Source organism: Poecilia reticulata, chromosome 10 (genome assembly GCF_904066995.2).
Source record: "Poecilia reticulata chromosome 10, P_reticulata-male-v2, whole genome shotgun sequence".
Classification (NCBI taxonomy): Eukaryota; Metazoa; Chordata; class Actinopteri; order Cyprinodontiformes; family Poeciliidae; genus Poecilia; species Poecilia reticulata.
Window position 1 is genome coordinate 16,959,203 of NC_088839.1, and position 22,712 is coordinate 16,981,914.

Here is a 22,712-nt window from a genome sequence, read left to right on the forward strand (position 1 = left end):
AATAAAAACACTTTTCAAAAACCTTTCCTGCATCTGAATGTAAGTTATAACCTTCAGTGAATATTCTGTATTTATTTTTATTCGAGGTAATATATTTTTTTTTTATTTCTGATGAGTGTGATTTTGCGAAATCGCCACAAAGCGACGCTATAGACCGTAACACTGAAGTGGTAACGCTCCTCCTAGAGCAAAAGGAGACTGGCTGCGATTTTCAGCACAAAGAGATTTGGGAACAGACGGGCCGACGTTATGGAGTACATTTCAACAAAGCGAAGGATTTTGCCTTGAATTTTGACTTCTCAGAGGAAAAGGAAATATAAACGAACTATACGTTGATCTCTTTAAACGGAATTATGTTACCAACACATTTCTGGAGACCTGCTTTTACACATTTTCTGCTGGGACTGCTGGGTTGTTACCAGGAAGCGGCGACGACTCAGCTGTTTTATTCTGTTTCGGAGGAGGTAAAACCAGGCACTAACATAGCAAATATTGCGAAGGACCTGAACTTGAACTTGCAGGATTTGGACTCCCGCTTGTTTCAAATTGTTGCATCAAAAAATAAATACTTTGAGGTAAATTTAAAGACCGGATTTTTGATCACTAATGAGAGGATAGATCGAGAAGAGCTGTGTGCAGATGAGTCCAAATGCATTGTCAGCTTGGAGGCTGTAATAAACAACCCGTTGAAGTTGTACCGCGTGGAGATAGAAATTAAAGATGTCAACGATCATTCTCCTGCTTTTAATGCGAAATCGCAACTATTGGATGTCGCAGAAAATACCTCGCCTGGGTTTAAATTAGCCTTGTCGGAAGCAAGCGACGCCGATGTCGGCAAAAATGGCGTTAGCGGCTACAAGCTCAGTCCAAATGAATATTTCAGTCTTGTCACACACAAAAGAGGAGAGAGCATATCTCCAGAACTGGTGCTGCAAAAAAACTTAGATAGAGAGACAAAACCAAATGTAAAGCTCCTGTTAACTGCATTCGACGGAGGCTCTCCGGCGAATTCAGGTACCTCGGAAATTGAAATAAATGTCTTGGATATAAACGATAACGCGCCCATTTTTAGCAGCAGTCTTTACAAGATAAACGTGCTAGAAAACGTCGCAATTGGCACAGCAATCTTGACTTTAAATGCCACAGACGCCGATGAAGGATCAAACAGTGAAATAGTGTTCTCTCTTCGCAGTAAAGATCAAGATCATGTTCTGGATATTTTCAAGCTAGACTCTGTAACGGGAGTCATTTCAGTGAAAGGTGAAATCGACTATGAAGAAAAGAAAGCTTTTGAGATCCGTGCGGAGGCAAGAGATAAAGCCCAGCCTCCCTTGTCTGCTCACAGTAAAGTGCTGGTTGAAGTCATAGATGTTAATGATAATGCTCCTGAAATCACTGTGACGTCACTTGCGAGTAGTGTTAAGGAAGACGCTGCCGTCGGTACTGCGATTGCTCTTGTTTCGGTACTAGACAGAGACAGTGGTAAAAATGGCGAAGTTACCTGTAAGATTGTAAACACTGTTCCTTTCAAACTTGAGAAAAACTATAAAAACTATTACTCATTGGTGGTTAATGGACATTTAGACAGAGAGGTGACCTCTCAGTACAATGTAATAATATTAGCTTCAGATGAGGGGCAACCTCCTCTCTCAAACACCAGCGCTGTTGCGGTTTTTGTCTCTGATGTAAATGACAATGCACCAGATTTTCAGGAACCTGTTATAAACGTATATGTGAAAGAAAATGGAAAAATTGGTACAATCATAAAAACGGTGACAGCAGTCGATGTTGACATCAACAAAAACGGTCAGGTGAGCTATTCGGTTCTGGAAACTAATGGTAAAGGAAAGGATTTCAACCCAATGATTAGTATTAATTCTGAATCTGGAGATATAATGAGCCTGCAGTCTTTTAATTATGAGGAAGTAAAAACTTTTCAGTTTAAGGTTAAGGCCACAGATTCTGGTAACCCTCCACTCAGCAGCAACGTTACTGTAAACGTTTTAATCCTGGACGAGAATGATAATAATCCAACTATTTTAGCTCCTTATTCTGAGCACGGCTCTGTTAACAGTGAGACCATCCCTTATTCTGCTGAACCGGGATACTTTGTAGCAAAGATCAGGGCTGTGGACGCAGATTCTGGATACAACGCGCTGCTTTCTTATCACCTGTCGGAGCCCAAAGGAAACAACCTGTTCAGGATCGGAACCAGCACCGGAGAAATCAGGACTAAGAGGAGAATGAGTGACAATGATCTGAAAACTCATCCACTGTTGGTGCTGGTTTCTGATAATGGAGAACCTTCTCTGTCAGCCACTGTTTCTATTGATGTGATGGTGGTTGAAACCACAGCTGATGTCCAGACTCAGTTCAGACATGTGCCTACAAAGGAGGACAACTTCTCTGATTTGAACTTGTATCTACTGATCGCCATCGTGTCAGTGTCTGTGGTCTTTCTGCTGAGTCTCATCAGTTTAATAGCTGTCAGATGCCACAGGACAGACAGTGATTTCAGCAGGTACAGCGCCCCCATGATCACCACCCACCCTGACGGGAGCTGGTCTTACTCTAAAGCTACTCAGCAGTATGACGTGTGTTTCAGCTCAGACACACTGAAGAGTGACGTAGTGGTTTTCCCCGCCCCGTTTCCACCTGTAGATGCTGAACTGATCAGTATTAATGGAACAGACACTTTTACCAGAACTCAAACTCTACCAAGCAAAGAGAAGGTAAGAAGTGCACACGTGTTGAGTCAATTTTAATTTTGCTTAAAAGCAATGTGTTAAAAAAATTAGCTACAAAACCAAGCTGTCCAGAAGATTCTTGGAACTGTGGTTTAAGTATGTCCTCAATAAGGCAATAGTTTAGATTTAATCAACAAATTGATAACATGTCAATGATTTATTTTCATTGTTTTACTATAATGAGGACGTTTTAAATTTAGCCAAATTTTCACATATACACGTACTGCTTCATTCTTTATATTTTTATTAATGTTTAAATTAGATGTTTGTGACATTTCAGGAAGCATTTCTTTAGCCAGAGTTTCAGAAACTCTCTAATAAAAAAAATATAAACAACAGATATTTTTTGTTTCATTTTGTCTATTATAAATCAAAGTAATTAAGTGGCAGAAAGACGCTGGAATTCTGTTCATGCGCTGTCCGTGGTTCTGAGAGTTGTTTGCCTCTTCGCTGTAGTTTGTGTTGAGAGTGAAGAGCTGTTCTTGGTGCTGATGCTGTGTAGTTCAACTTAGTACTCTGCGTGGGATTTTTTTTTCTTTTTTAACCAGGGACTTTTTTTGTTTTTGGCTTTTAAATGACATAACTTATTAATTTAGCTTCTTTATAAAATGATCTCTATTCCAACAGAACATACTTTGCTGCACAGATGCCCAAACAGATTGTGGTACAGTTTTTGTACAACTGTTGTATATTAGTTTGTTGTACAGTTAAGTAATCACAAGATGTCGCAAGAGACCGCGTAACAACAGCTGTTTAATATGCTGGAAACTCCTCCCTTTTTCAAGACAAAGCTACAACGTCATCATCAGAGGCTGCTTTGTGAAAGCGCCTCGCAGATGAGCGAGAACCGTAGCGAGTGAGGATCTTTTGCAAGAATGGATATATGAAAGAAAAACATGCTTTTTAAGCACTAAAGCAGAACGTGTGGGGCTTCTTTTGAAAAGCGATGGCGGCTCGGACACGATGGGATAACATGTGGAGCCTGATTTTCATCTTTTGTTGTTTCTGTGACCGGTCCGTGGCTCAGATATCATATACCATTTCCGAGGAGGCGGACAAAGGCAGAGTGGTTGGAAACGTTGCGAAGGACTTAAACCTCAGTGTGCAGCAGCTGCAGAACACGGACCTCCAAATGGCATCTGGGTACAAAAAACGGTATTTCGACATAAATCGTGAATCCGGAGTAATTTTCGTCTGCGAAAGGATAGACCGGGAGGAGCTCTGTCCGAATCTGGCAAAATGTTTTTTAAACATCGAGGCCATATTGAGCAACCCTCGCAGCCTCCATCGAATCGAGGTCTTGATAAATGATATTAATGACAACGCTCCCTTTTTTCTCGAGGAAGCGATTACAGTTGATATTTCTGAAGCTTCGTATGTCGGGGAGAGACATCCACTCCCAGTGGCTCATGATGCGGATGTGGGACCTAATTCGGTGAAGACGTACAAGCTCAACACAAATGATTATTTCTCATTAGATATACAAAGCGCTGGTGACCAGAGTGTCTCTGCTGAATTAGTACTGCAAAAAGCATTAGATCGAGAAAAAGAGCCCGTGATCGAGCTGATTCTGACTGCAGTCGATGGCGGAAAACCCCCGAAAGCAGGAACTTTACAGATAAAAGTGAACATTTTGGACGTAAATGACAATTCGCCCGTATTTAGTAAGCCTCTTTACAAAGTGCAAGTGACGGAAAATGCAAATGTGGGCACAGCTTTATTAACATTGAGTGCCACTGATTTAGACGAGGGTGTCAATGGTCAGATAATTTATTCTTTTACAGAGGGGGCGCGTTTAAATCCAGAAGAAATATTTTCCCTTAATAACCACAGCGGAGAGATTACAGTTAAAGGCAGCATTGATTATGAGGAAAACCGAGCATTTGAAATTCGTGTTCAAGCACGAGACAAAGGAAGTACACCCCGGAGTGCGCATAGCAAAGTTTTAGTCGAAGTGATTGATGTCAACGATAACGCTCCAGAAATATTGGTGTCATCCCTGATGAGCCCAATAAAGGAGGACGCTGAAATAGCCACGGCTGTTGCGATGGTGACAGTCACCGATAGAGACAGAGGCAAAAATGGTCAAATACATTGTAAGATAACAGGTTCTGTTCCATTTAAATTAAAATCTAATTATAAAAATTACTATTCTTTGTTGGTCGATGCACCACTCGACAGAGAAAATATTTCCAAATATAATATATCAATTGAAGCAACGGATGAGGGATCTCCTGAACTCTCTACAACAGCTGTCATCGTCCTTGAGGTTTCTGATGTAAACGACAATCCTCCTCGATTCCCTGATTCTCAAATAAACGTATTTGTAAAAGAGAACATCCAAACTGGAACAACGATTCATAGGTTAACTACGTTTGATTCAGATTCAGATGAAAATGCCAAATCAGCGTACAGCTTACTTAATTATCCAAAGAATACGCAGATTAGTTCTATGATAACAGTTAACTCAAATACAGGAGACATTACAAATCTACAGTCGTTTAACTACGAGGAGTTAAAAACATTTCAATTTAAAGTTCAGGCTACAGACTCTGGTGTCCCTCCGCTCAGCAGCAACGTGACTGTTAATGTTTTAATCCTCGACGAGAATGATAATAATCCAACTATTTTATCTCCTTATTCTGAACACGGCTCTGTTAACAGTGAGACCATACCTTATTCTGCTGAACCGGGATACTTTGTAGCAAAGATCAGGGCTGTGGACGCAGATTCTGGATACAATGCGCTGCTTTCTTATCACCTGTCTGAGTCAAAAGGGAACAACCTGTTCAGGATCGGAACCAGCACCGGAGAAATCAGGACTAAGAGGAGAATGAGTGACAATGACCTGAAAACTCACCCTTTGGTGGTGTTAGTTTCTGATAATGGAGAACCTTCTCTATCAGCCACTGTTTCTATTGATGCGATGGTGGTTGAAACCACAGCTGATGTCCAGACTCAGTTCAGACATGTGCCTATAAAGGAGGACAACTTCTCTGATTTGAACTTGTATCTGCTGATCGCCATCGTGTCAGTGTCTGTGATCTTTCTGCTGAGTCTCATCAGTTTAATAGCTGTCAGATGCCACAGGACAGACAGTGATTTCAGCAGGTACAGCGCCCCCATGATCACCACCCACCCTGACGGGAGCTGGTCTTACTCTAAAGCTACTCAGCAGTATGACGTGTGTTTCAGCTCAGACACACTGAAGAGTGACGTAGTGGTTTTCCCCGCCCCGTTTCCACCTGTAGATGCTGAACTGATCAGTATAAACGGGAGTGATACTTTTACCAGAACTCAGACTTTACCAAACAAAGATAAGGTGAGTTATCCTCAAAACTATATATTTTAAAATAGTTAAAATTCGATTTTCTTGCTTCAACTTCCATCGGAAGTAATATTTTCATGTGTTTAAACCCATGAAACGTTAACTGGTTTTCTATTTTTCTGTTAAGCTGACAAACATCGATGACAAATTTTCATCATCAGTCAATTTGCAATAAATTAACTTTTAAATGGAAGTGATATCTGGCATACTTGTGAGTTTACCTTTTTTACTGGTTCGTTTGTGGTTCAACAATCCTTGCAAACGGTGCTAGCCCTGGTGCTGTAATACAATGTCAATATGACTACTGGTTAAAATATTTATAAAAATAACTACAAAGAGCCGTACTAACTATTTATTATTATTATTATTATTATTATTATTATTATTATTATTATTATTATTATTATTATTATTATTATTATTATTATTATTATTATTATTACTTCTAGTAGTCGTAGCATTTCTCAACCGCCATTTCATCTCTTTGTGCTTTTCTTCTAAAGCAGTCACTATGTTTAAGACTTTTCACACTGTGTGATTGAAGGTTATAATTATCAACTCGCGTACATATTACTTGGCTGACCGGAAGCTATATTTTCTTCATGTTTCTTCTGTAAAAACAATAGCAGTGACTGATTTTACCAGGGTTTTTATTATTATTATCATTGTTAATCTATGAAAGTCTGTATATCGGACACAAGATGTCACCCGAGACCATACCTTCCCTTATGCTCGTCTAATGATTTGCAACTCCTCCTTTTACTTGCTGAATTTTGAACCACTCATTACTTCGTGTTGGTTTGGATTTGCAAACGTCGTCGTGGGGGGAGATGGTCTGGACACTCGAAGATGTTGGTCGTCTTTTTTCTCTCTATTTTTCCGTTTTTTTAAATAAAGGAGTTTTGTTTGGATTGACCATTTTGTACAACAATGAATCGGAAACAGAAAAGAGAAGCCGAATGGATGCTGCTCGCCATTTCTCTTTGTTTATTTGATTGGTCCTTCGCTCAGATTTCCTACTCCGTCTCCGAGGAGGTGGACAAAGGGACAGTGGTCGGGAATATTGCTAAGGATTTACACGTCAGCGCACAGCAACTGGAGGAACGAGGATTTCGAATTGTATCTGGACATAGTAAGACGTATTTTGAAGCTAATTTTAAAACAGGAGAGTTATTTGTAAGCGACAGGATCGACCGCGAAGAGCTTTGTCCTAATACACCCAAGTGTCCCTTAAACATACAGGGAATCCTTAGCAATCCCATGAACATATATCGCATTGAAGTAAACATCCTGGATATTAATGATAATGCACCGGCATTCTCAGAAAAACTCCATGTGTTCAATATCTCTGAATCATCCTCGGCGGGGGAAAGATATCCTCTCCCAGCGGCTCACGACGCAGATAGTGACATTAATTCAGTCAAAACCTTTAAAATCAGTCCAAATGAGTATTTTTCGATAGATGTCAGCAGCAGTCGCGACAGCGTGTCTGCCGAGTTGGTTCTGCAAAAAGCTTTAGACAGAGAAAAGCAATCCACAGTGAAACTGACCCTGACAGCCGTGGACGGAGGAAAACCTTTGAAGTCTGGCAGCATGCAAATTCTCGTAAACGTGATAGATGCCAATGATAATTCACCTTTATTCAGTAATTCGCTTTATAAAGTAAGTATCAGCGAAAACATACCGGTGGGTACAACAATATTAAAATTAAATGCAACTGATTTAGACGAGGGTTCGAATGCAGACGTCACATATTTTTTAATGGGAGGCGGGACGGTAGACTCTTCTAAGAAATTCAGTGTTATTCCGGACAGCGGTGAAATTATTGTGAAAGCTGACTTGGATTACGAGGAAAGTAATGCATATGAATTAAGAGTGCGCGCAACAGATCAAGGCGCATCCCCCAGGAGTGGTTACGCTAAGGTGTTGCTCGAGGTTGTTGATATTAATGATAATGCACCAGAAATCTCGATAACGTCCATGATGAGTACTGTGCAGGAAGATGCGGCAATTGGAACAGTCATTGCTTTGGTAACAGTGAGCGATAAGGACGGAGGACCGAATGGCTTCACCAGTTGTAAAATCAAAGACTCCGTCCCATTTAAATTAACGTCAAACTACAAAAACTATTATTCGTTAATAATTGACGGTCCTCTTGACAGAGAGATTGTATCCGTTCATAATTTGACTATTACTGCTGTAGATGAAGGAAGCCCTGCGCTCACTAGTACTGCTGTAGTCAACGTGTATATTTCTGACGTCAATGACAATGCACCTAGATTTCCAGAAGGTGATATCAATGTGTATCTGAAAGAGAACAGTAAAGTTGGACAAATAATCACGAAGGCCACAGCACAGGATGCTGACGCAAGCGAAAATGCTAAAATTACTTATTCTTTAATTGATAAAAATCCGGCTAAAACACCACTTTCAACTACTTTGCATATAAACAGGGAAACGGGTGAAATTAGTGCGCTACAATCTTTCAACTATGAGGAGTTGAAAACATTACAATTTAAAGTTCAGGCTACAGACTCTGGTGTTCCTCCGCTCTGCAGCAACGTGACTGTTAATGTTTTAATTCTCGACGAAAATGATAATAATCCTACTATTTTAGCTCCTTATTCTGAGCACGGCTCTGTTAACAGTGAGACCATCCCTTATTCTGCTGAACCGGGATACTTTGTAGCAAAGATCAGGGCTGTGGACGCAGATTCTGGATACAATGCGCTGCTTTCTTATCACCTGTCTGAGCCCAAAGGAAACAACCTGTTCAGGATCGGAACCAGCACCGGAGAAATCAGGACTAAGAGGAGAATGAGTGACAATGACCTGAAAACTCACCACTTGTTGGTGCTGGTTTCTGATAATGGAGAACCTTCTCTGTCAGCCACTGTTTCTATTGATGTGATGGTGGTTGAAACCACAGCTGATGTCCAGACTCAGTTCAGACATGTGCCTATAAAGGAGGACAACTTCTCTGATTTGAACTTGTATCTGCTGATCGCCATCGTGTCAGTGTCTGTGATCTTTCTGCTGAGTCTCATCAGTTTAATAGCTGTCAGATGCCACAGGACAGACAGTGATTTCAGCAGGTACAGCGCCCCCATGATCACCACCCACCCTGACGGGAGCTGGTCTTACTCTAAAGCTACTCAGCAGTATGACGTGTGTTTCAGCTCAGACACACTGAAGAGTGACGTAGTGGTTTTCCCCGCTCCGTTTCCACCTGTGGATGCTGAACTGATCAGTATTAACGGGAGTGATACATTTACCAGAACTCAGACTTTACCAAACACAGAAAAGGTAGGCTCTTGCTTTTTAATATTTTGTGCTTCTTTTTTTAACTTCAAACTTTCCGTTTTCTCTCTAATATGTATTCAAGCAAAAACAGCGATCTTTTTTTATTCTCAGACACGTGTGCTCCTGAAATTTAGTTTAAATAACTACATGGTACCGAATTAAATGAACAGGTCAGATCTTAAACAAAACTATTTATTTTATACTTCCAATACCGAAGGAATTTGGGTTATTTAGCTTGTCGCTGGACCACCAACATTTTATGATGCACATTTTAAATTGTGCTGAGTACTTTTTGTCGCTTTTTTTAGCCTTATTTGAATACGGTAAGGGTCCAATCTAGTTGTGAGATTTTCTGCACTTTAAAGTGAATTCAGTGAGTTAATGCTTACAGCTGGTGCTCAGGGTTCCTTTTGTTGATGTTTGTTACTGACTAATAGCAAGCAATTAGCTTCATTTTTGTGCGACATTGGTATGTAGACCGTTCCCATTAGCATACTGCCCCTTGCTTCCTTTTCATCACTAATATGCTTTGTAATTTGTCATGTGTTCCGTTTTTTTACAGATGCATTAGTGTGCTCTTATTAGTAATTATTTTGACTTTGTATGCGATCATCTGAAAATAAGGCGACTCCAGAGAAAACAGTCACATATTTCAAATCAAACATAGAAACTACGAAACCTTATAATTTTAGATTGATATGGTAGACTGGTCGAATTTTTTTTTTAAATTGAAGCATGCTTTTACAATTTCATAAAATTAAGTGCGTTTCTTCCTATAATGCATCGTAGATATTTATCTGTGGCTTCAATACAATGTGATTAGAAAAGTCCGCAGAAAGGAGGTAATTATTTTTCCGTTAAACTTTAAAGTACTCAAAGCGTCGGGAAGCGCGGGAATTAAAATGTATGATGAGTCTACTCATGTCTACTTCAAACTCCCACAAGATGTCGCTGGAGACCGTCGGTACATTTTTACAGCCCGTCTAAAACTCCACCTTTGCACGGCGGAGCGAAAACACCAATTGGTTATTCGTTCGCAGAGCCTGTCCGATTGTGCCGTGGTAAAAAAAAGAGTTGCTGTTGATGATGGTATTTCTACTGACGAGGGAGATATATCACACTTACTGGATCAACTCGAATACAAGGAATTCTGCGTTCATTGTTCAAAATGGGGAACGAGAAATGCTCCTGGATATGTTGGATTATGCTGCTTTGTCTTTGTGAATGCGGTGCTTCGCATTTATCTTACACCATTTCCGAGGAGGTGAACAAAGGGACCTTGCTGGCCAATATCGCAAAGGATCTGAACGTAGATGTGCAAGAACTGGAGGACCGAGATTTGAACATTCTTTCGAGTAACAGTAAGAAATATTTTGACGTAAACTTAGGGACAGGAGATATATTTGTTAACGACAGGATCGACAGAGAGGAGCTATGTTCAAACACCGAACGATGCTCTCTACGAATACAGGCAGTTTTGTTGAACCCGATGGTTGTACACCGCATTGAAGTGAACGTTTTAGATATAAATGACAACTCGCCCGACTTTAACGAGAATTTGTATTTTCTAAACATCTCTGAATCCGTGTCACCGGGAGAGCGCTTTCTTCTGCCGGTCGCAGAAGATGCAGACATGGGGAACTACGCAGTGAAAAGCTACAAGCTGGATAAGAACCAACATTTTTCACTCGATGTTCAAAGCACCGGAGAAGATGGTTTATCTGCTGAGCTTGTGCTTGAGAAAGCTTTAGATAGAGAGAAACAGCCAGTGCTGAAACTCATCCTGACCGCTGTGGATGGAGGAATACCAGGGAGATCTGGTACATTACAGATACATGTAAATGTAATAGATGTTAATGATAACACGCCGATATTCAGTAAATCTCTTTATAAAGTACGTGTTAATGAAGACACAGAACCAGGGAATGTATTGATCAAATTAAATGCCACTGATTTAGACGAAGGCATGAATGGTAAGATTGTGTATTCTTTTCTAAGACGAGGTAATTCGGACCTAACTAAAGTATTCGATATAAATTCAGAAACTGGAACAGTTACTTTGAAGAGTAGCATTGATTTTGAGAAAACGCCTGCTTATGAGCTGAGAGTGCAAGCAAAGGATCAGGGAGCCTCCTCTCGTAGTGCGCATGCTAAATTACTAATAGAGGTGATCGATATTAATGACAATGCTCCAGAAATATTTGTGACATCATTAGTGACACCAATAAGAGAGGACGCAAAATTAGGAGCGATAGTTGCTTTAATAACAGTGGTTGATAAGGATGGCGGGAACAACGGTTTAACTAAATGCAGCGTAGTTGGATCTGTTCCTTTTAAGTTAAAGTCCAATTACAAAAATGACTATTCGTTAATAGTGGACGGACAACTGGACAGAGAAAATATTTCTGCTCATAATATCACAATAATAGCAACAGATGAGGGAAGTCCGCCTTTGTCCAGTATGAAAGTCGTTACAGTCAGTGTCGCTGATGTAAATGACAATCCTCCTCGATTTGTGGAGCCAGTGCTTCACATCTATACCAAAGAAAACACCCCGATTGGTTCAACACTTTATACAGTGAAAGCAGTTGATTCTGATCTATATGAAAATGCGAAAGTTACCTACAAATTGCTACCTATGTCATTTAATAACATTCAAATGTCTTCTCTTTTAAATATCAACTCAGACACTGGCGATGTAATCTGTTTACAGTCTTTTAACCACGAAGAGTTAAAAACATTTAAGTTTATGGTTCAGGCCGTAGACTCTGGTGTTCCTCCACTCAGCAGCAACGTTACAGTGAACATTTTAATCCTTGATGAAAATGATAATAATCCTACTATTTTAGCTCCTTATTCTGAGCACGGCTCTGTTAACAGTGAGACCATCCCTTATTCTGCTGAAGCGGGATACTTTGTGGCAAAAATCAGGGCTGTGGACGCAGATTCTGGATACAATGCTCTGCTTTCTTATCACCTGTCTGAGCCCAAAGGAAACAACCTGTTCAGGATCGGAACCAGCACCGGAGAAATCAGGACTAAGAGGAGAATGAGTGATAATGACCTGAAAACTCATCCACTGGTGGTGCTGGTCTCTGATGGCGGAGAACCTTCTCTATCAGCCACTGTTTCTATTGATGTGATGGTGGTTGAAACCACAGCTGATGTCCAGACTCAGTTCAGACATGTGCCTATAAAGGAGGACAACTTCTCTGATTTGAACTTTTACCTGCTGATCGCCATCGTGTCAGTGTCTGTGATCTTTCTGCTGAGTCTCATCAGTTTAATAGCTGTCAGATGCCACAGGACAGACAGTGATTTCAGCAGGTACAGCGCCCCCATGATCACCACCCACCCTGACGGGAGCTGGTCTTACTCTAAAGCTACTCAGCAGTATGACGTGTGTTTCAGCTCAGACACACTGAAGAGTGACGTAGTGGTTTTCCCCGCCCCGTTTCCACCTGTAGATGCTGAACTGATCAGTATTAGCGGGACAGACACTTTTACCAGAACTCAAACTCTACCAAACACAGAAAAGGTAAGCGAAACATAATGTCATACTGTAATATTTTTTTAAAATACATTGTAGGATTTATGTTGTAATTCGTTTTAGCGCTACTCATTTAATGGTTTTATGGGTTTTTTTAACTTTAATTTTTGAATCAAAATTATCATTATATAGTTTCTTGACCAATGTCACGGTTTATAGCTATCATTTTTGCTTTATTGAAAAGTGCCTTTTTCAACTAGGTCAAAGCAATAAAGCCGAAATTATGCAACTATTATCAAGTTGACAGTTGTAAAACTCGATTTTTTTTTCAGTAAATAACTGTTCAGTTGTTTATTTGGTTCAGCCCAAATCATATCGTTATTTGTAAAGCCTCGTCGCAAACCTCCTTCCTTTAATAAAAGTCAGACTATTTTTGTTTCAGGCACAAACTGATTATTTACCACATGATGTCGCCGGAGACCACGGATCTCAGTGTGATTATATATTTAAAAACTCCTCCTTCTTTCAAGACCGAAAAAAAAAAATCTTTTTTTTTTTTTTTGGACCATGAGCAAGCCGCGTACAGGGCTTGTTAGTCGTGCAACAATCGCCTGGAGAAGCGGAATAGATTTCCGTCATCACCGTTCCTCTGAACTAAAACATGTTTACTCCGGATAGATGATTACTTCGCTTGATTCATCTTTTATGATCCCATGATGCATCCACAACGAGGACAGGAATACATATGGATTACATTCGCAGTGTTTCTTTGTCTGTGCGGCTGCTCTTTCTCGCAATTGTCCTATTCAATATCGGAGGAGACGAACAAAGGCACGGTTGTGGGGAACATCGCTAAGGATTTAAACCTGAATATTCAGAGCCTGGAGGACAGGGGACTTCATGTTGTTTCGAGTTACAGTAAGAAATACGTTGACGTTGATTTGCGAACCGGAAACCTCTTTGTCAACGAGAGAATAGACAGAGAGGAACTTTGTCCGAATCTTATCAAATGCTCGCTAAAAATACAAGCGGTTTTAAGTCACCCGATGACTGCACATCGCATAGAGCTTAATATAGTAGACATAAATGATAATTCTCCCGCATTTGTCGAGGGCAAACATTCCCTAAATATTTCTGAATCATCACTAACGGGAGAGCGGTATCCCCTCCCCGTGGCTGTGGATGCAGACATGGGGAGCAACGCCGTGAAAAGCTATAAGCTGAGTCAGAATGAACATTTCTCTCTAGACGTTCAGAGCGGCGGAGAACATGGCGTGTCGGCTGAATTGGTATTGCAGAAAGCTTTAGACAGGGAGACGCGTTCGGTCATGACACTTCTGTTAACGGCCATCGATGGAGGCAAGCCTCCCAAATCAGGGTCAATAAACATACATGTTTATATTATAGATGCAAATGACAATATACCAAGTTTCAGTCAATCACTTTACAAAGTAAGTGTGAAGGAAAACGCCCCCCTTGGGACACCTGTAATAAAATTAAATGCGACAGACATGGACGAAGGCATAAACAGTAAGATTTTGTACTCATTTATTAAAAGGGGAAATACTGACCCGACAAATATGTTTGACTTACATTCAGAAACCGGACAAATAACTTTGAAAGGGAATCTAGATTATGAAGAAACGCGCGCTTATGAAATTCGAGTCCAAGCAAAAGATCAGGGAGCTTCACCTCGAAGTGCATATGCGAAATTATTAATAAATGTGATTGACGTGAATGACAACGTGCCAGAAATATCAGTCACATCTTTAATGACACCAGTGAAAGAAGATGCACAATTGGGGACCATTGTTGCTTTAGTTACAGTGAGTGATAAAGATGGAGGGAGTAATGGTGTAACTAAATGTAACATTATCGGATCTGGTCCCTTTAAACTGAAGTCTAACTACAATAACGACTATTCTTTAGTTGTTGATGGGCAACTGGACAGAGAAAACATTTCTGTTCATAACATTACAATAATGGCTACAGATGAGGGGAACCCTCCTCTGTCCTGCATCAGTGTGATCATTGTGCAGGTGGCAGATGTAAATGACAACAAGCCTCATTTTGTAGAACCAGTCATATACATTTATGTCAAAGAAAACAGACCATTGAATTCAAAAATTTACACTGTACGTGCCTTCGATCCAGACAAAGATGAAAATGCAAAAATTAGTTACAAACTGTTAGATAGTTCCTTTGAAAATATTCCAATATCATCTGTTTTCAACATTAACTCAGACACCGGAGATATAATTAATCTGAAGTCTTTTAACTACGAAGAGTTGAAAACATTTCAATTTAAAGTTCAGGCGACAGATGCTGGTGTTCCTCCACTAAGCGGCAATGTGACTGTCAATGTTTTAGTCCTGGATGAAAATGATAATAATCCAACGATTTTAGCTCCTTATTCTGAGCATGGCTCTGTTAACAGTGAGACCATCCCTTATTCTGCTGAAGCGGGATACTTTGTAGCAAAGATCAGAGCTGTGGACGCAGATTCTGGATACAATGCTCTGCTTTCTTATCACCTGTCAGAGCCCAAAGGAAACAACCTGTTCAGGATCGGAACCAGCACCGGAGAAATCAGAACTAAGAGAAGAATGAGTGACAGTGACTTGAAAACTCACCCACTGTTGGTACTGGTTTCTGATAATGGAGAACCTTCTCTATCAGCCACTGTTTCTATTGATGTGATGGTGGTTGAAACCACAGCTGATGTCCAGACTCAGTTCAGACATGTGCCTATAAAGGAGGACAACTTCTCTGATTTGAACTTGTATCTGCTGATCGCCATCGTGTCAGTGTCTGTGATCTTTCTGCTGAGTCTCATCAGTTTAATAGCTGTCAGATGCCACAGGACAGACAGTGATTTCAGCAGGTACAGCGCCCCCATGATCACCACCCACCCTGACGGGAGCTGGTCTTACTCTAAAGCTACTCAGCAGTATGACGTGTGTTTCAGCTCAGACACACTGAAGAGTGACGTAGTGGTTTTCCCCGCCCCGTTTCCTCCTGTGGATGCCGAACTGATCAGTATTAATGGAACAGACACTTTTACCAGAACTCAGACTTTACCAAACACAGATAAGGTATGTCATCAATGGGACTTGGGGGTTTATGTTATGTTTCAGAACTGAAATATAGTAATTTTAAAAAATGTTTGTTAATTTGCTAGGATCAAAAAGAAGAGCAAGCTTTTATGAATGTTGGCAATCATACAGCAGTAAGATATCATGTTTATCTTTTCTTGCTTACAAGCATTTAAAAAGAACTATTGTCAATGCTGAAGTGAAGCTGCCTGGTTTAACTTTATTTCTACAAACAAATAACATGTTTAAGCTTTTGTGTGCGTAGTTAAAGGATTATTATACATCTTCCTTGAGACACCATAGCAATACTGTAGTGCATGCAGTTTGAAATTCACATACTCTAGTTAACCTTAGGTACTCACTTGATCTAAAACTACACACATTTATTACTGCGAGATATACACACTATAAAAAGGTACAAAAATGTACTCAATTAATTACTGCTCTGACTTGCCGTTATAACATTTTGTAATGTAGTCCTATTGACTCGTAGCTAAACTCTGGATATAAGTAATAATGGCAATGAAATGGACGGACTCTCAATGTGTTTTATTTTCATAACCACACTGCTCAGTTAAAAAAAAAAAAAAAAAAGCTAAATCTTGTCGGTGTTATCCATGGTCCTGAAGTCAGAAATACACCATCTGAACACCTCCTTACTCCGCTCCAGTTCTATGTTTCTTCAATTTATGCAAAAATATTAAATTAGATCGATTATCACACTACTGTACAACATGAACAAGATTCGAATTTCATAAAATTTATTTGGACTTTTCTAGATATTGTTATAATATTTGTTTTGGAATTATCATTGTACTGTTAAAATTGTTCTTCATATTTGCATTTATTACTAAAATTTGTAAACTTCTGCATGAAGATTTTATTTTATTTTATATACATTTGTTTTTTTGTTTTATTAATGCAATCGAAACACGTGCGCGTAATATGTATCTCAGTTACAACGCCTATAAGTTCTGATAATTGTTATACATCTTCTACCACATGATGTCACTCGAGACCATTAGTATGAATCAGTTTATACGTCTACAACCCCTCCTTCGCTCATCTTGAAAAGAATAACTCGTCATCAGCCTTTGTAGCTTCCTATCATTCGGTCGTACGTCGTGGAAAAGAACATACTCTATCCTGCGAATGGGATCTCCATATTTTTTTTGAAGATAATTGGTATAATCGGGTCTGCTTTGTTTCCACATTAAGGATGTTTTGGGCAACACAACACGGACATCTTTGGATTTATTCTGCCGCGCTGCTTTCTCTTTGTGAGCGGACCATATCACAGCTATCGTACTCCGTTTCCGAGGAGGTGAACAAAGGGACTGTTGTGGGAAATATTGCCAAGGATCTGAACCTGAACGCGCACGATCTGAACACCAGGGATCTGCGTGTTGTTTCTGGTTTCAGCAAGACATATTTTGGCGTGAATTTAAAGACCGGCAACCTCTTTGTCGCTGAGAGAATAGACCGAGAGGAGCTTTGTCCACATGCGGTAAAATGTTCCATAAAAATACAAGCGGCTTTAAGCAATCCGATGAATGTGCACCGTGTCGAGATAAACGTTCTTGATGTAAATGATAACTCGCCTTTGTTTATTGAACAAACGCATATGCTAAATATCTCGGAGTCATTATCACCTGGAGAGAGATATCCTCTCCCTGTAGCGGTGGATCCGGATACAGGAAGCAACGCAGTAAAAAACTACAAGCTGAGTCAGAATGAACATTTCTCGCTTGATGTACAGAGCGGTGGAGAGCATGGCGTTTTGGCCGAGTTAGTGCTGCAGAAAGCTTTGGACAGAGAAAAAGAATCGGTGATAAAACTTGTTTTTACTGCTGTAGATGGCGGTACGCCACCCAGATCAGGGACATTGCAGCTGACAGTCAACGTGATAGATGTGAATGACAACAGTCCTGTGTTCAGTAAATCTCTGTACAAGGTGCAGATCAGAGAAAACGTTAGTCCTGGAACGTTTGTTCTCAAGTTAAATGCGACGGATTTGGACGAAGGTGTGAACAGCGACATTCATTATTTCTTCATAAAAACGGGGGGTATTGATCCGTCAAGCCTGTTTGATTTAAACGCAGAAACGGGGCAGGTAACGGTAAAAGAAGGCCTAGATTATGAAGAAACACGCGCTTATGAAATCAGAGTTCAGGCAAAGGATCAGGGAGTCCCTCCTCGCAGTGCGCATGCCAAGTTATTAATAGAGGTTATTGATGTTAATGACAATTCTCCTGAAATATCTGTCACATCCTTGATGACACCAGTAAAAGAGGATGCAGAGCAGGGGACGGTCGTTGCTTTCATTACAGTGAGTGACAGAGATGGCGGGAAAAACGGAATAACTAGATGCGGCGTCGCTAGATCGCTTCCCTTTAAGCTCAAGTCCAATTACAAAAATGATTATTCATTAGTAGTTGAAGGACCGCTCGATAGAGAAAACATCTCTACATATAAAATCACCATTACAGCTTCAGATGAGGGAAGTCCATCTCTGTCTACCATAAAAGTAATTACTGTACAAGTTGCTGATGTTAATGATAACGCACCTCGTTTTACCGAACCCGTGATTCAGGTTTTTGTCAAAGAAAACAGCCCGGTCGGTTTAAAGCTCTGCACAATACGCGCAATTGATACGGATGCGGATGACAATGCAAAAGTTATCTACAGACTTTCTAATGGTTTTCAAAGGAGTATTCCAGTTTCTTCAGTACTAAGCATTAATTCAAACACTGGTGACGTCATAAGTCTGCAGTCTTTCAACTACGAGGAACTGAAAACGTTTAAGTTTCAAGTTCAGGCCATCGACTCTGGTGTTCCTCCACTCAGTAGCAACGTCACTGTAAATGTTTTAATCTTGGACGAAAATGATAACAATCCAACAATTCTTGCACCATATTCTGAAATTGGTTCTGATAACAGTGAGACCATCCCTTATTCTGCTGAACCGGGATACTTTGTAGGAAAGATCAGGGCTGTGGACGCAGATTCTGGATACAATGCGCTGCTTTCTTATCACCTGTCGGAGCCCAAAGGAAACAACCTGTTCAGGATCGGAACCAGCACCGGAGAAATCAGAACTAAGAGGAGAATGAGTGACAATGACCTGAAAACCCACTCCGTGGTGGTGCTGGTTTCTGATAATGGAGAACCTTCTCTATCAGCCACTGTTTCTATCGATGTGATGGTGGTTGAAACCACAGCTGATGTCCAGACTCAATTCAGACATGTGCCTATAAAGGAGGACAACTTCTCTGATTTGAACTTTTACCTGCTGATCGCCATCGTGTCAGTGTCTGTGATCTTTCTGCTGAGTCTCATTAGTTTAATAGCTGTCAGATGCCACAGGACAGACAGTGATTTCAGCAGGTACAGCGCCCCCATGATCACCACCCACCCTGACGGGAGCTGGTCTTACTCTAAAGCTACTCAGCAGTATGACGTGTGTTTCAGCTCAGACACACTGAAGAGTGACGTAGTGGTTTTCCCCGCCCCATTTCCACCTGTAGATGCTGAACTGATCAGTATAAGCGGAACAGACACTTTTACCAGAACTCAGACTTTACCAAACACAGACAAGGTGAGTTAATATTTGTCAGTAAGTACTTTGTGTAAAACTAACTTGCAGATAAATATTTTAAATAGTATATTATGACTTAAATCTCTATATATCTACATTTAATGAAACATGCGTGTATTTTTTTCGTTATTTTGAACGTAAGGATGTATATTTTAAGTGTTCAACGAAGCAGATATATGGTATTTACTTTGTCAAACACGCACCCGTATAAGGCGCTTTCCAAGTGCTGTCGGGCTTTTTCTAATAAATTGTTCATTTTTTTATTTCTTCGTTCCTTTAAGGTTGAAGGGTTGCTCAGATTGATACCATATTTTTTTTTCTTCATCGTGCTTGAATCACAGTAGACTGACATGAAAAGAATTTCCGCTTGTGGTAAATAATGTAAGTGATTTTGCATAATGAAAGTGTCATTATTTTGTATGCTGAATATTTTTTTGTTCGTTTTTCATAGTATATGGTTGCATCGCGTGGTGTCGCTGATGACCGTGTGTTTTGTGAGCTTGCAGTTTTTAGTCTCCTCCTTTCTTTTTATGCGTCACAGCAGACTATGTGTGCTTTGTTTGATGAGCAGAAACCATGGCTCAACACCGAGGAGTGGAATCATTTGCTTTGAACATATTTGCCGAACGAGTGGCGTCTGTATAGAAACAATTAGGATATCGTGCATTTCTCTTAAATCAGCGATGAGCAGAAGAAGGAATAATGGGATCTTATTTTTCCTGGTCATGTTGTTTGCTTCCGACTGGTCTGCAGCTCAGATATCCTACTCTATCACCGAGGAGGCGGACAAAGGAACTGTTGTCGGGAACCTCGCAAAGGATTTAAACGTCAACATCCGAGATCTGCAAACCAGGAATCTAAATATTGTGTCGGGACACAGTAAGAAATACTTCGGAGCTAATTTTAAAACAGGAGAGCTTTATGTCAATGAGAGGATAGATCGTGAAGAGCTTTGTCTGAACACTGTTAAATGTGCTTTAAATATCGAGGTCATGCTGAGTGATCCTGTAGTGCATAAACGCATCGAGGTGGTGATTAATGACGTGAACGACAACGCACCTACTTTCGTAGAGAAATATTTTTCTGTCAACATTTCTGAATCTTCACCAGCGGGCGAGCGCTTCTTGCTGCCTTTGGCAGTCGATGCAGATTCCGGCAGCAATTCTGTAAAGACGTACAAGCTCAGTGTAAATGAGAACTTTTCCCTCGACGTACAGAGCGGCGGAGAACACAGCGCATCTGCTGAATTGGTGCTGCTGAAAGCTTTAGACCGAGAGAAACAAGCAACTATTAAACTGACACTCACTGCTATAGATGGAGGCAGAGCTCCAAAATCTGGAACAGTCCAAATAATTATTAATGTTTTAGATGTGAACGACAACACACCCTATTTTAGCAAAACACTGTATAAAGCTCGCGTTGACGAAAATTCTCCTGTCGGATCTAAAGTTATTCAGCTTAATGCCAATGATTTAGATGAAGGAAACAATGGCAAAGTAGTTTACTCTTTTGTCAAACGTGCAAATTTTAATCCATCTGATATGTTTTTCATAAATGAAGAAACAGGAGATGTCAGCCTTAAAAGCAAATTAGACCATGAAGCACAGTCAGCGTACGAAATCCATGTTCAAGTCTCAGACAAGGGTGCGTCACCTCGGAGATCCAATGGGAAGCTTTTGATTGAAGTAGTGGATGTAAACGATAACACCCCAGAAATTGTTGTAACATCTCTGATGAATCCAGTTAAAGAAAATGCAGAAATAGGAAGCGTTGTCTCTATGGTTACAGTAACGGATAAAGATGGCGGCAAAAACGGTCAAACTCGATGTAAGCTTGTTGGTTCAACTCCTTTTAAGCTAAATGCTAATTATAAGAGTTATTACTCTTTAGTTGTAGATGGACCCCTTGATCGAGAAATACGTGCTTCTTACAATATCACAATTATAGCTAATGATGACGGAGTCCCGTCTCTGTCCAGCACCAGCGTAATCAATGTACAAATATCTGATGTCAATGACAACGCGCCCAATTTCCTTGATTCTGTGATCAATATATACGTGAAAGAAAACAGCCCAGTTGGAGCCAGTATTTTTACTATAAGCGCAGTCGATGCTGATATAAATGAAAACGCAAGAGTAACTTATTCTGTAGATGTTGATAATAAACATAACCCCGTGTCTTCATTTATAAACATCAACTCAGATACGGGAGAAATTATTACTCTGCAGTCTTTTAATTATGAAGAAATGCAAACATTTCAGTTTAAAGTCAAGGCCATTGACTCTGGTGTGCCTTCACTCAGCAGCAATACAACCGTAAACGTGTGTATTCTGGATGAAAATGATAATAATCCAACTATTTTAGCTCCCTATTCTGAGCACGGCTCTGTTAACAGTGAGACCATCCCTTATTCTGCTGAACCGGGATACTTTGTAGCAAAGATCAGGGCTGTGGACGCAGATTCTGGACACAACGCGCTGCTTTCTTATCACCTGTCGGAGCCCAAAGGAAACAACCTGTTCAGGATCGGAACCAGCACCGGAGAAATCAGGACTAAGAGGAGAATGAGTGACAGTGACCTAAAAACTCACCCTTTGGTGGTGCTGGTTTCTGATAATGGAGAACCTTCTCTATCAGCCACTGTTTCTATTGATGTGATGGTGGTTGAAACCACAGCTGATGTCCAGACTCAGTTCAGACATGTGCCTATAAAGGAGGACAACTTCTCAGATTTGAACTTGTATCTACTGATCGCCATCGTGTCAGTGTCTGTGATCTTTCTGCTGAGTCTCATTGGTGTAATAGCTGTCAGATGCCACAGGACAGACAGTGATTTCAGCAGGTACAGCGCCCCCATGATCACCACCCACCCTGACGGGAGCTGGTCTTACTCTAAAGCTACTCAGCAGTATGACGTGTGTTTCAGCTCAGACACACTGAAGAGTGACGTAGTGGTTTTCCCCGCCCCATTTCCACCTGTAGATGCTGAACTCATCAGTATAAGCGGAACAGACACTTTCACCAGAACTCAGACTTTACCAAACACAGACAAGGTGAGTTAATATTGGTTAGTTTTTGTGTATTTTGTGTAAAAGGAACTCGCAGTTAAATATGTCAAATAGTATATTATGGCTTACATCTCTACACATCT

General features: G+C 40.4%; 1 protein-coding gene across 32 annotated transcripts in view; it reads left to right on the forward strand.

The window, feature by feature from the left end:
• The window catches only part of LOC103471329 (protocadherin alpha-C2-like), a 195,427-nt gene that overhangs the window by 132,227 nt on the left and 40,488 nt on the right, over window positions 1–22,712 (forward strand). The window contains exon 1 of one of the 32 annotated variants that reach the window (XM_081611413.1): window positions 222–2,732. The exons of 26 other annotated variants lie outside the window; for them this stretch is intronic. In XM_081611413.1, coding sequence (XP_081467539.1) covers window positions 354–2,732 — 2,379 coding nt within the window. In that variant the 5' untranslated portion in view covers window positions 222–353. Of the gene's footprint in view, window positions 1–221; window positions 2,733–3,584; window positions 6,070–6,883; window positions 9,382–10,417; window positions 12,917–16,879; window positions 19,562–20,112; window positions 22,615–22,712 lie in introns of those variants that run through there. 5 more of the 32 variants (XM_081611416.1, XM_081611420.1, XM_081611423.1 and 2 more) reach the window with 5 other exon arrangements.